Source organism: Sceloporus occidentalis, unplaced genomic scaffold, assembly GCF_023333645.1.
Source record: "Sceloporus occidentalis isolate IW3139 unplaced genomic scaffold, rSceOcc1.0.p SCAF_9, whole genome shotgun sequence".
Taxonomy (NCBI): domain Eukaryota; kingdom Metazoa; phylum Chordata; class Lepidosauria; order Squamata; family Phrynosomatidae; genus Sceloporus; species Sceloporus occidentalis.
Genome location: NW_028316989.1, coordinates 37295783 through 37310501, shown reverse-complemented (window position 1 = coordinate 37310501; position 14719 = coordinate 37295783). Strand labels below are relative to the sequence as shown.

At 40.5% G+C, this 14719-nt stretch overlaps 1 protein-coding gene across 1 annotated transcript in view; it reads left to right on the top strand.

The window, feature by feature from the left end:
* The first annotated feature begins 333 nt into the window (after positions 1-333).
* Positions 334-14719, top strand: part of LOC149307282 (centrosomal protein of 152 kDa-like) — a 49381-nt gene continuing 34995 nt past the window's right edge. Inside the window, exons 1-6 of the mRNA XM_089538809.1 lie at positions 334-372; positions 1964-2076; positions 8852-8943; positions 9129-9198; positions 12266-12598; positions 13871-14036. Coding sequence (XP_089394935.1) covers positions 1990-2076; positions 8852-8943; positions 9129-9198; positions 12266-12598; positions 13871-14036 — 748 coding nt within the window. The 5' untranslated portion in view covers positions 334-372; positions 1964-1989. The remainder of the gene's footprint in view (positions 373-1963; positions 2077-8851; positions 8944-9128; positions 9199-12265; positions 12599-13870; positions 14037-14719) is intronic.

Sequence of the window (14719 nt, the reverse complement as noted above, 5' to 3'; positions counted from 1 at the left end):
TCCACTTGTACCCCTCTCACGCCATTGGCTGGGACTCCCAGCCAATCCCCGCGCAGGCTTCCCCTTCCCGCCGCAGTCCGCGCCAGCTTTCGAACAGAGAAGGTGGCTCTGGCTCAGCGCAAGCTCTTTTGCCTCCCCCAAAAAGAAAGGCCCCCGACGAAAGCCCCGCCCCTTCGTCCCTGCGATTGGTCTACGTTGACGTCGATCAAAACCTCCCGCTTTGCTGATTGGTTGGACTCTCTTCTCGATGTCCTGGAAAAGGCGGGTTAGAGTGGGCCCTCTGCGACACGGAAGGGGGCTGGAGAGGGCTCTGGGACGCCGGTTGGGCCGGTGAAGCCTTTGGGCCTCCGGACGACGGAACTGTGCGAAGAGGTACCTAATGAGTTGGGCGTTGCTATGGGAACGGGAAGGCTCGGGCCTAGGCTTCTCAGTCCTCTGCGTAGCGAAGCCAGACTTGGCCATCGGGAGTCACTGGGGAATACTTGCCCACAGAGAAGTATTGGGCACGTGTTCAATGTTTCCCTATGGCCAAGCGTTCCCCAATGATTCTCTATGGCAGCGGTCCCCCTTTAAGAGCTTTTGGACTTCAACTCCCAGAAGCCTCAGCCATGTTGGCCAACAGTCGGGGCTTCTGGGAGCTGGAGTCCAAAAGCCCTTAAAGGGCACAGTTTGGGGACCACTGCCATAGAGAATCATGGGAGAACGCTTGCCCTGGATAGGGAAACATAGAGGAATACTTGGCCATAGAGAATCATTGCAGAATACTTGTCCATCGGGAAACATTGAATCCTTGCCTAATATTTCCCTATGGGCCAGTATTCCTCTATGTTTCTCTATGGCCAAGCATTCTCCAATGATTCTTTAAAGACCAAGTATCCCTCTATGTTTCCCTGTGGCCAAGCATTCTCCAATGATTCTCTATGGCCAAGTATTCATAGAATCATAGAGTTGGAAGAGACTGCAGGGGCTCTGATCCAGTCCAGCCCCATTCTGCCATGCAGGAACTCTCAATCAAAGCATCCCCAATGGCAGATGGCCATCCAGCCTCTGCTTAAAGACCTCCAAGGAAGGAGACTCCATTACACTCCGAGGAAGGAATTTCTTCCATTGCCAAACAGCCCTGACTGTCAGGAAGTTCCTCCTAATGTTGAGCTGGAATCTCTTTTCCTGGAGCTTGCATCCATTGCTCCGGTTCCTGTTCTCTGGAGCAGCAGAAAACAAGCTTGCTCCCTCCTCAATATGACACCCCTTCAAGTATTTAAACAGGGCTATCATATCACCTCTTAACCTTCTCTTCTCCAGGCTAGGTATTCTCCAATGATTCTGGATTTGTGTCCCCTCCAGTTTCCATGTACAACAGCAGTGAATGTTGTGTACATCTGTTCTTTAGGGAGGGTTTCCCAGGATTCTTTCTCTATTTCCTCCTTGGCCATTTGTTATTTCTATTGATAGAAAAAGGCTTCCTCGCAAGGGATTGGCTCTTTTAATGGGAGCAGCAGCTATATCAAGGGTGAGTAAGTAGCTTGTAACCCTCAATATACTATTGGTCCGCAATTCCAGTCTGCCCTAATTGGCATAACTAGCGTTGAGGTCTGATGGAAGTTGCAAGCCAATTCCTGGAAGGCCACATGCGGCCCATCTTAAGATGTACAATGCATTTCAGGGTTGCCATTGAAATAACTGCACAGCTAGATACTTGACTACATCAAATTGTTCTTCAACCAAATATTAGTAATCCCTATATATGCCTTTTGAAAGTTCACTGAAACCAAGAGCTCAGTATCCAAGGATTTTCCATAGCAAGAAAGTATATTTAGAATATGCAAACTGAAATACCACAACAGGAATAGAGCACGGCTTTGCTGGTTTTTTAGGTTTAATGGAATGTCTTCTCTTTCAGCACAGTTTTATTTATGGTATTAATTGTAGATAAAATGGTACACTTCTTATTTCTCCCTGGTAGAAAAACACGAAGCAACGTTCCCGAAAATGTCGCTTGACTTTGACAGCGCAGCTTTACAGATGCAACATGAAGATGAAGAATATGACCAAGAGGACTACGTTAGGGAGCAAGAGGTAAAAATTAAGACTCAGCTTCATTTCATGTTTTAAAACCTTTCCCCTCCTTTTTTCTTAAACTCCAGCCCCATACAGACAGGCCAAAATAAAGCTGCTTTGGGCCACTTTGGAGGTATGCTGTTTAAATGGTGCATGCGTCCTAAGGGTCAGGAAACCACGCCAAAACCACGCTTCAGTCCTAAGGACTGGAGTGTGGTTTTGCCACTGCTTCCGGACTCTTAGGATGCACGCATCATTTAAACAGCATACTTCCAGTGTGATCCAAAGCAGCTTTATTTGGGCCTGTCTCTATGGGCCCTGAGATAGGTGATTCAGTCACTACTAAAGGCCACCCTGCAAATGAATCTCAAGCTGGAAGGTTTACGGTTAAAATGAGGCTGACGTTGCATGTCATTTGCACAGCTATAATTTCAGGTCCAGTTTGTGGACTTCGTGAATTCATTTTGTGACTTTTAACATTTTAAAATGTTACTTCGGTTAAATATCAAGAAATCTTAATATAGGTCCAAAACACACTGCAGAAATAGTCCAGTTTGAGACTGCTTTAACTTCCCTGGCTCAGTGCTAGGGAATTCTGGGAACTGTAGTTTTGTGAGTCATTTAGCCTTCTCTGTCAGAGAGCTCTGGTGCCACAATTAATTACAATTCACAGGATCCCTAGCACTATGCTAGGGCAGTTAAAGTAGTCTCAAACTGGATCATTGCTGCAGTGCGTTTTGGACCATAGTTGCTTCAGTTTACCTTTGCTGTGTTCTCAACTTTTCATCCACATATATATTGTGATGAGACAAACCATGGTAAACCTCAGGGTTTGTACTCTCCTCCCACCTTTCAGCATATAAAGAGAAGACTGAAGCTTTGTCTTCGAGTTATTAACTGTAATATGCTATATTATCCAAACCTAGCAAAGTGTTCTTCATCTTAACTCAGTTTTGTTTGAAGCAATGTAATAGGAAGTTGATTAGTTTCAACAAGCCATAGTTAAGACCTAACCTTACTTGAAAAATTGTCATAGCTCATTATTACACTGAATCATATTTGAAGTGAAAGCTGAGAATCTCTGCATGGCAACATTGATGGAGGGGGAGCCGAGTGCTGACTGGTTTGTTCTCATCATGATATATTTTTTTAACAAGATCTTTTTATAGTGCACATAGCTTTTTATATTCCTTCAAAAATGCTTTCTAGAGTCTGTTTTGCATTTTTAATTGCATTTAACGTAACAAATCAAAAAACAATTACACAGTGGTTTATCTCCATCCTGGGGAGAGGTGACTAGGGGAGAGGCCCAGGGAACTGTACTGGGCTCTATGCTCTTCAACAAATTTATCAGTGACTTGGATGAAGGAATAGAGGGCATGCTGATTAAATTTGCAAATGATACCAAACTTGGGGGGGGGGGGTTGCAAATTCCCCAGGGGACAGGATTAAGATTCAAAATGATCTTGATAGATTAGACGGCTGGGCTAAAGGTAACAATGCATTTCAACAGGGAGTAGTGTAAGACCCTACACCTAGGCAGAAAATATGAATGCAGAGATATAGGATGAGAGAAGCCTGGCTAGACAGCAGTTCATGTGAAAGGGATCTAGGAGTCCTAGGAGTCCAGAAGTTGAACATGAGTTAGCAGTGTGATGCGGTAGCCAAGAAAGCCAATGTGATTCTTGGTTGCGTCAATAGGACTATAGTGTCTAGATCAGTGATGACAGGAATTGCTTACTATGAAGATTTGTATGTGAGATGTTCTAAGGCAGTGGTGACACATACCATATATACTCGTGTATAAGTCGAAAAATTTATTCTACAAAATTGTCCCAAAAAACCTGGGTTGACTTATACATGAGTCAATACAGTAACAAGATGGCAGGGAGAGCGATCGTTCGCTCCCAAAGCTTCTTTCTAGCCCCGTTGCCTCCGGAGGGGGCAGTTGAACCGGGAAGATGCAGGAGGAGGAGCAGGACATCTTTTACACCCATAGTTACATGCCTTTCAGTTTTACCCTCAACTTATCCATGGCTCATAGAAATCCAGAATTTTGGCCCCAAAACCTACATGTGTTCACCTATACATGATTATATACGGTAGTACAGTGTTGGGACTGCATTTGGACCCCAAGACCATTTTTATGCCCCCTCTCCCAACCAGTGTGGCATAGTGGTTTAAGCGTTGGAGTACCACTCTGGAGATGAGGATTTGATTCCCAGCTTGGTCATGAAGATTTTAGATTGTAAGCCTGAGGGCAGGGAACCATCTGTTATCCCCTCTGTTGTAAGCCGCCTGGATTCCCAGTGATTGGGCGGCATATAAATAAATAAATCCTATGAAACCCACTGGGTGACCTTGGTTTTTTTTGTACAAACCAGAGGCTTTTGTGTTTTAAAATTTTGTAAGTGTGCCACAATTATATGAATGAAGTGTTTGATATTGCTGAAACAGAAAAATAAATTTAAATTTGATGTGGAAAGAAGTATTGTCCATATTTCAATCCTTCTCTGAATTGCTACATCTCTAGAAATTTTACTTACTGTATCTACTTCAGACCCAAAGAGCGACTTTTGATTGAGCCTCTGAATTTTCGGTACACTCATTGGATGCTTTGACTGTTTTCTCTTTGGTTGTTCAGTGCTTTTTCCTTTGCTTTCTGAAGCAGTTTGCTGTGTTTCCCAACTGGCTACCTGTTTGAGAAATGCTTTTCGCTAACATTGGGAATGCTATCATAACAATTTACTTGGTGTGTGGCGGGTTTCATCTACTGGCACTTTGTAACACATGTATCAGTGAGGCTTATTGAACAGCTCATATTTCTAAACAGTATCTTAAGCTTGCTGTGCAGGTTTTTTGTGATACAGCATATATAGAGTGCAATCGTATGGACAAGTACTGGAAGAAAGCCTCACTAAGCACAATGAGAGCTGCATCTGGATAAAGATGAATAAGTCTTTCACTGTTCTCTGCATGTGGGACAGAATAATCTTGGAGCCTGGTATGAATTTGTCATGAATGTTTGGAGCAGATGACTTGGCAATTGTGTGCCTTTAGCCCCAAGTAATTATGGTAATTATGGTGATGTTTTTGGACACTTGTCCAGTATGAACAGTATGTCTATAACCAACTCACCCACAGCTTAGTCTCTTTAATAATTCCATTTTAGAATCACATCTTCAGAAATATTCACATCTCTATGAGCTTGGAAATGCTATGACTGTCCCAGTTTGGAGATGGTAGTCACCATTTCTTCCAGGAACCATCTGGAACAGCTAATGCTGTTGTCTTGGGAAAAGAGATTTCTAGTGACATCATAATCTTCTGAGTCTCTCATGATGTCACTCAAGCAGCTCCTTACTATGTAGCTACTTTCAAAATAAGACTTTCAAATAAAATACCTCTGTCATGTGTCAAATTTCAGGCTTACATGCATGTTGGGGCTAGCTGTTGTAACAGAATTGTGTATTATATTGCCTTTTACCTGGAGCTTTAAGGAATATGGGTGCATCTCTGTGAAGAGAGAATATCTGATATTCTGTGCAGCATTTCAGTATGTGCTTTTTGTAAGTTGAGATTTGTTCTGTGATGGAAAGGATAGTGTCAGCTGCAATATGGTTTCCTGCTGGATTATATCACTAAGCAGGTACACACGGCTACAGTAGGATCGGCTAGATTAGAATTCTGTTCTTTCTGACCTTGAGCTTTATTGCATAGTTTACTGTAGACACACGTCTGCAACCTGACACCAGAAGTAATTCTCCAGCCCTCCTTCACCAGCCTCCCAAGTGCCAATCCTGGTAAAGAAAAAACACCTCCAGCTAGATAGAGAATATGAAAGGGAGGGGGTGTAAAAAGGCTTTGTAAGAAGGAGCTGCTTTTGTCAAAGGATTTGCTAACTGAGGCATGCCTGAAATTTCTTCCTAATTCATACTAATATTGGTAAATTTATGTTTGGACTTAGACACATCATGCTGTGAGTGGACTGATATGATGACTGAACACTTTTTGGTATGTTCTTCATCCCCAGTTCTAAAACCAGCATGTTGGGAAGAAGAGGTTTAGGCTAGAATTTCTCTCCCTGCTGTGTTTTTCTTTGGGTGTATGCATGCATGTGTGTTTTTAAAAATTATTTGCAGCATAATGGGGTGCATCTCACACCTGCGTTAACTACCTGATGCAAAATAGGTCTGTGTTATTTTGTGTGACACGTAGAGATCAGCTTCAGTTACTGGATAAGAGGAACAATACTTTTCCTTTTAATATCTCCTCTTTCTCTCTTGCCCTGCATCAAAAACTCAGCCTGTGCCTTAATCACGGAGCTGGTTGCTAGACTCTAGAGCCTTCTGGTCCCATGTTCTTTCTTCCTACTTTGGTCTCCTTGCATCTGTCTAAGAAACACTGATGCAAATTGCTAACCTATCCTCCTTTCTTCTATTTTTGTCCCAATAAAAAAAGAATACATGGTGAAAAAAACCTTGTAGAATTCAATAGCTAAGCATGGCAGTATGTCTTTGTTTTTCCTAAACCATGGCTGCTTCCACACTGCAGAAATGAAGCAGTTTGACACCACTTTAACTGCCATGACTCAATGCTATGTAATTCTGGGGTTTGTAGTTTTGTGAAATATTTAGCCTTCCCTGGCAGAGATCTTTGGTGCCCCACCAGACTACAAATCCTTAATTCAAATTCTATAGCATTGCATCATGGCATAAATTGCATAAATTTACAGCGCTTTATAAATAAAGGTTAATAATAATAATAATAATAATAATAATAATAATGGCAGTTAAACTGGTATCAAACTGCTTCATTTCTGCAGTGTGGCAGCAGCCCATGTGATGCTTTACTAGATATTCTAAAGATTTGGTAATGTGTTGTGTTTTAGGCCTAGTTCTCATAAGAATAAAAGGAGTTGATGTTGTAGAACTTAGGAAGTCTAAGAACTTTAAGATGGCAATAATGCTTATACTGGTATCTGTAGCTGGCTTGCCGAAAAACAAGTACAATTTTGCTAATGATTTTGGTGCAATATTGCACCCCTTTTGTGCCTCTTTTGGAATATAGTAACCACTTCACCCTAAATGAAAGAGTTTATTTCTGTCATTTGCTTGTCCTTGTTGTAGGTTGTTGCTTCTGCTCTAATTAACAAAATATGTATAGCCTTTGTTAATTTGGAAAAAAACCAACACAAGTTTGGGTGCCAAGTTCCGATGCAATACTTGCTTATATTGTTGTGTACAGTTTTCTAGTAACCTTGTGAGAAAAAGAAAATGTACTGCACAGATGTATCACTTGAGATCCATTCTATGTACCAAAACTTTTCTGAAGGTTTAGAAGAACAGGTACACTCTATTCAGGATTCCTTGCTCCAAGTAAGTACAGACAGTTTATTTTATTTTAGCTTCTGGAAAGTAACTTGCACAAAGTGAGTGGATGAAATGAAAAGCATTTGGGTGGTTAGGTGATCTGGGAGTGATACTATATATATATATATATATATATATATGTATGTATATGTATATATATTTATATTGCCTCTGGCAAATACAAAGCAAAACATAAAATCTTTGTCCTGAAGAAACATAGATGATATATCCACACTGTTTTCTGTAGCTAAAAATGTAATGTCTAAAAGAAATGCCGCACGCTAACTGTCCAGTGTTAGCTGAAAAACTGAGTGTCATGTTAGTGACATCTGCTCCAATTTTAAAGGATTATTATAGGATTTATATCTCATCCCAAGTTACTGCAATCTCTGTTGCATGCCAGGATAACATCATGATCAGTGGTAGAATTCAAAGATATAGCTGTGTTAGTCTGTAAAATCAGTTAGCGCTGTTAGTCTGAAAGGTGCTACAAGATCTCTACATCATGATCAGTGTTTACAGCACTTCCCTATTGGTATGCAGCCCTGGTTAATATTTGGATGGGAGACTGCCGACCAATACTAGGTGATGTAGGCTATATTTCAGAGGTAGGGACTGTCAAAACCACCTCTGAGTATTCCTTGCCTAAGAAAATCCTATGAAATTTGTGGGGTTGCAATAAGTCAGTAGGCGACTTGAATGCACCTAGACATATGCATGCAGGTTAAACAGTACTGCACTAATAGAAGCCTTTCCTCTGGGTCTTTTGGACTCCTGTCTTCTGGGAGTTGAGAAGAGTTACAGGGTATGTTTGTGTAAGATCGAATGTAGTAGTTGTTGTTGTAACCTTGAAGAAGGGCCAGGTGGAATGCTGGGTGGAAGTAGGGGCAGGTGAAATACTGAGAGGAAATTTTGTGTCGGTAAGATTTGGGTTTGTCTGTTACTCCTGATGTTCTTCAAATGTAAACTAGAGACCATTACTTTAAGGGCAACTTTAAGTCTCATGATCAGTTTTACATATGAATTTCATGCTGGTCAAGCTGATCAGTTTTCATCTTGCCAGCTATGCCTCAGTAGTAGCAATAAAAACCTGTCTCTCATGTGTGCGCTAGTTATGTGTTATACCAACTCCCATAAATGTATATGTTGCTACACTGGCTACCTGTCTGTCCGCCTATGTTACCTGCGGGAAGAAATACTGTTTTTGCAGAAATGTTAATAAGATAGCAGGGAAAAACAGCACCTGCACTATTATGACAGCTATATTATGGTGCTATGGATTCTTCAAAAATCTTGTGTGATTTGTCCACACATAACTGAAATTCTGTTTTTAAAAAACTATTCTGGTACATATAGAAGTCTAAATACTGTATTAATAGTATTTCATATTCATGTACTGTAGCTGTTATGTCCTATTTCAGTTGCAACAGCTGTTGACAGATCTTCCCCATGATATGCTAGAAGATAGTGGAGATCACCTCTCTGATTATAGTGCCCCTGAGGACCATGAACGGTAAGAACCTTCATTTTCTTTATTCTTTGGAAAGTACTGCAGCTCTAAAACTACACACAAAGTAACTATGTTCAATGTTAACATCCTAAGAAAGAAGCCTATCTTATTTAGCTAACTCCATATATGTCACAATCATGCTATAAATATTAACATGATTTCTAAACATTCTTTTATATTCTCTGTAGAGTAAATGAACATTGGGACCAAAATGCCAACCAATGGGATGATCATCCAGTTGCAACAAATACACAAAGTGTAAGAATCAAATGTCTGTTTAATTTTTGAAAATCTTTTTTTGTTATAAATTTGCAAGATAGATACAAGTAGTTAATATTGGCCTATCTTGGAAAATCTTGACTAATTCATATTTAGCAAAATCCAATGCATTCTGTTAAAAAACATAGAGATATGTCAGGGAAACGTTAGGTCATTGCTTCAAGTTGCTGCATTTCTCTGTTTGCTAAGGAAGAAGGAGCATCTCTCTCATTGCCTGTTTCTGTTGTTCATATATTTTAATTGGTCACACAGCAATTAAATACAGCACACCTTTATTCAGCACTACAGTTCCATACCAGAGACTTCATTATTAGAACTAAATAACAAGAATTAACATTGTCTAATTAAACTACACATGCATTCAATTTCACGGCAGACTCAATTCTTATTCATTAAAATTAATAAACACATTTTCTCCTCTCATTCCAATACCACCCCTTCTTTGTTCTTTGTCTGATGTTTCTTACGGGAACAACCTTGAACAGGCTTGACTCGTGCTTTCCTTTCCTAGAGATTTATCTCACCTCCTATGGCTAAAATCATCATGTTTCTGCAATAACTGTTTTACTGCTACATAACCCATCACTTAACCTTCCCAGTGTTTTATGGCACAACAGTTGTATGTGCAACTCTTGACATTCAATTATTTCCTCTACCCTTAAACACTGCAACCAAAAGCAGTAATATAAACTTGTGATATAATAACATGACTTGACTATACCTTATGAAACAGATACTCAACAAAGGAAGAGTATCACTCTCCCATATTAACCAGGGGCAGGCTTCTTAAAAGACTTTGCATGAAACTTTGTCACCAGTTCGGAGGCTTATACATTATGGCTATGCACCTATTTGCTTTGAGAAAACGGGAAATGCTTCCATTCAATGAAATACTGAAATTTCCTTTTTGTATTTTAGAGCCCAGGCTTTTTTTTTCACTTCAAAATGTTATTTACCACAGGAATGGGGTGAGTTTTGGCTTGCTGTTTGAGTAAGCTGGAATGAAAAATGAGATGTAAATATTTATATGTTTTGGGCAGTTCTAATTCTGTCAGTACATCATAGAATTATACAGTTGGAAGAGATCATCTAGTCCAATCCTCTGCCATGCAGGAATAAAGAATCAAAGCACTCCTGAAAGATGGCTATCCAGCCTCTGTTTAAAAAACTCAATACAAGGAGACTCCACTTCACTCCGAGGGAGTGTGTTATACTGTTGAACGGCTCTTACTGTCAGAAAATTCTTCCTGATGTTGAGCTGGAATCTCTTTTCCTGTAATTTGAACCCATTGCTCCGGGTCCTATTCTCTGCAGCAGCAGAAAACAAGCATGCTCCAGCCTCAATATAACACCCCTTCAAATATAACCACTTAACTTTCTCTTCTCCAGGCTAAACATACCCAACTCCCTATGTCTATCCTCATAGGGCATGGTTTCCAGCCCCTTCACCATTTTGGTAGATGATAGATGAAGGGAATTCTGTGGATGTAGCATATCTTGATTTCACTAAGGCCTTCAACCAGTTCCCCCATGATATTCCTGTACACAAGCTAGTAAAATGTGGGCTAGACAATGCACCTGTTAGGTGGAATTGCAACTTGTTGACTGGCTGAACCCAAAGGGTGCTCACAATGGCTCCTCTTCATCCTAGAGAGAAGTAATTAGTGGTTCTGCCCTAGGTCCAGAGCTATTCAACATCTTTATCAATGACTTGGGGTGATAAAATGGAGGACATGTTTATGAAATTTGCAGATGGCACCAAATTATTGCTTGCTAATGTCCCAGAAAACAGGATCAGAATTCAAAATGATCTTAACAGATTAGTGATTTGGGCCAAAACTAACAAAATAAATTCCAACAGAGAGAAATACAAGGTACTACACTTAGGCAGGAAAAAAATTTGAAAGGAACAGATATAACATTGGTGACACAGGATTTGACAACAGTACATGTGAAAGGGATCTGTGACTCTTAGTAGACCACAAGCTAAACATGAGTCAACAATATGATGCCGCAGCTTTAAAAGCCATTATGATCATAGTCTGCATCAACATCCAACTTTTTAAATGGCTAACATCCCCATTTTTCTTCAGCAACAACTCTATTGCCCCCACAACTATTTATAATGCTAGGTCTACTGTTTGTGTAGCAGCCAGCTGGCCAGTGTTTTCTACCTCAGTCATGCCCAGTTTACCTCCATGTACAAATGTAGGAGCAGCAGCAGCCACTGCACTCAGGGGGGCAGGTACCACTCTGTTCTGCATTAGACAGACCTTATCTTCAATACTGTACCCAATTCTGGTCATCACAATTCAAGAGGGATATTGACAAGCTGGAGCATGTCCAGAGGAGGGTGACCAAAATGGTGAAATGTCTAGAAGCCATGCCCTATAAGGAGCAGCTTAGGGAACTTGGTATGTTTAACTTGGAGAAGAGAAGGTTAAGCGGTGATATTATAGCCATGTTTTAATATTTGAAGTGATATCCTATGAGAATAAAGTAAGCTTGTTTTCTGCAGCTCCAGCAACTAAATGAAAAAAATAATCCACCTACAGGTTAGGAAGAACTTCTTGAAGTAAGAGCAATGGAACTTTCTGTCTCTGAGTGTAGTAAAGTCTCTTTCTTTGGAGGTTTTTAAACAGAGGTTGAATGGACCTCTGTCTGAAGTGCTTTGATTACGCATTACTGCATGGTAGGAGTTGGACTGGATGACGTTTGTGATTTCTCCCAGTTCTGTGATTCTATGAAAAACTTGCCTAAATAAAAAGAATTTTGCTTCCTGGAAAAGAGAGAGAGAGCAGAGAGTAGGTTAACTCATACTCCCATGGGGGAGAGTAACACACTATGGCAGAGGCCACCAAGGAATGTGCTTCTAAATGTAGTGAGACTTAAAGAGACCCTTCTTTCACAGATCCTGAAATATGGGCAAGCTCATATGGAGAGGTTTGGTCTTTCCATTAGTTTCAGATCCTTTATCAATTATAATGTCATTCAGACTGGGCCTTCGGTGACACACACATTATTACCTGACTTTCATACTTTGCAGGATTACGAACAGGGTCCAAATGTATATGGTGACAACTTTCTGTATGATCAAGGAAATATCCAAGGTGAAATACATGCCAGAGACTGGTCTGACCATCGCAATGAAAATGAAGATAAAAACATGTATGAGATTTCTGGCAGAATCAGTGAAGATGGGTCTGATGATGTTTATCTCAGAGAAGATGGGTATAAAGCTTCTAGCCATTACCAACAAACCAATGCATATCATTTTCCAGAAAACGTAAGACTGTATACAAATGGTCAACAACAAGAATTCAGTAACCAGCACAGCAAAATTGCAAACTTGGTTGATGCTAAGAAGGAACACTTGAAGGTTTGTGGATTAGTTTGTTATCTCTTGTCCCGCTACTGTTCCTTGCCCTATGTTGTAATAACTGGTATTCTAAGCAGAGTATAAAGTGGAATTGCATCCTCAAGATTTGATATTTATAACTTTTGAATAAGAATTCAGCCCATTTGGGGAAGGGGTACGTCTGAACGAGTCCTAAAATCCTATATGTTGGGTCTAAGGCCTGATTGTTTAGAAAGATGAAATGTCTAGAAATTATTTTCAAGTTAAGTGTTTCCAGATTAAATCTCTGATGTGCTCCTTGTACTGCGTTTTGAGTATTTGAATACTGACATTGCAGTTCAAATTACACGTGTGTTAAACTAGATTGGAAGCATGAATGTGCTTATATGTATTCACAGTTTCCTTTAAAGCAGGGATGGGAAGTGTGGCTTTTCAGGTGTTGTTGGACTGCGAGGTCCATCATCCCTCACCTTTGGCTATTCTTCTTAGGATTGCTGGGTGTTATTCTTCCACAAGTGAACACATGCGCCCCATTCGTATTTTGAAACAGTACTACTCAAAGTGTAGGGCCCATATATCCTAAATGCACCAGAGCCTTTCTGATCTTGGAAGCTAAACAGGGTCAGCCCTGATCAGTACTTGGATGGAAGGCTGCCAACCAATAACAGATACTGTTGGCTATATTTCAGAGGAAGGAACTGAGAAAACCACCCCTGAATATATCTTACCTAAGAAAACCCTATGAAATTCATGGGATCACCATAAGTTGGCAGGCAACTTGAAGGCATTCTCTCTCTCTCTCTCTCTCTCTCAAAGTGGTGCTTCCTGGACTGGTGCTAGTCCCAGAACCATTGGCTGTTGTTCCCAGGAGATTTTACAGAAAAGAAAGAAACAATTGTAGCCAATGACCACAAAAAGCTACTGGTCCATGGCATATTGGAGAAAAAATCACCAACCCCCTGCATTGGATAGCTTGAGAAACCTTGCTTTAAAATACACATAGGTGTAAAGGGGAAAGGTTCGGGGATCTGCTCAGTTGTATTAAAGAGAAGTGTGACTAGGATTTGTTCCTCTTATACAGAATCATAAAATCATAGGAAAGGGTCACAACGGCCATCTCGTCTAATCCCCTTCCTTTCAGGAATACACAGTTAAAGCATTCCTAAAAGTTACCCATCCAACCTCTGTGATTACACATTTTTTTTAACTTGGGCACTGAATGCCTTTAAACAATATAAGAATCGTTTCATTCTAGTGTTTATTCAGTCTTATGCATTTATGTTACAATTGCAGTTTGGCACTTCAGAAGGAACTACCAAGCAACCTATGGAGCCTTACAAAGTAATATATAAGCCATATGAGAATAACATTCAGCAGCCAGGTTCTGTTTCTCCAGATGCACCAAGAAGAAACGAAGTGTTTGAAGAAATGCAGCAAGAATTTCTGGGTACTGGTGAGAGTAAGTGTCCAACCTTGATTTTGAGAACAAATTTGATGCTTTTTAATTGACTCAAAAAACCTGGCTTGACTTATTCACAGGTCAGTACTGACTTTAATGCTTATCAAAAAAGGAACTATACCCTTCTCTGAATAGAGTGGCAAAAGGTAAGAGCTTAGTCTGTCCTGGCAGCACCTAAAAGAAGCACTGACCCCTCTCTACTCTCTCTGCCATGACACCACTTCTGACCTTTTTAAAACCCTTGGTGGGAAAATGGCAGTGGTGGCAGCTCTTTGGTGGTTCCCCTCAAAGAAGCACCAACAGGAATTGGGCTTTGAAAGATTTGAATAAGACACTTGTGTATGTTTGTCAGCTTTTTCAGGTTAAAATAAAAATAAAATTAGACAAAGTGAATCACATTAGCGTTGAAAACTAATCACTGCTAACATGGGGGGGAAGCTGATGGGACAATTGCCACGGGACTGCCATGAAACTAGATGCCACATTCCCGAGGGCGTCTGCTACCATGGTCTTGGACAGTCCATGAAAAGGAGAAGTAAGAAACCACTCCTTTTGCGTCTATAATTCCTTCCTCAACTATCCAGCCTTTAGGGTGAGCGAAAATAGTTATGCCTGCTGGAATTTTGTGACTTCTTTATCATTATTTTCCTTTCCTTTGTTCTTTACTCCCTTTGTTTCATTCC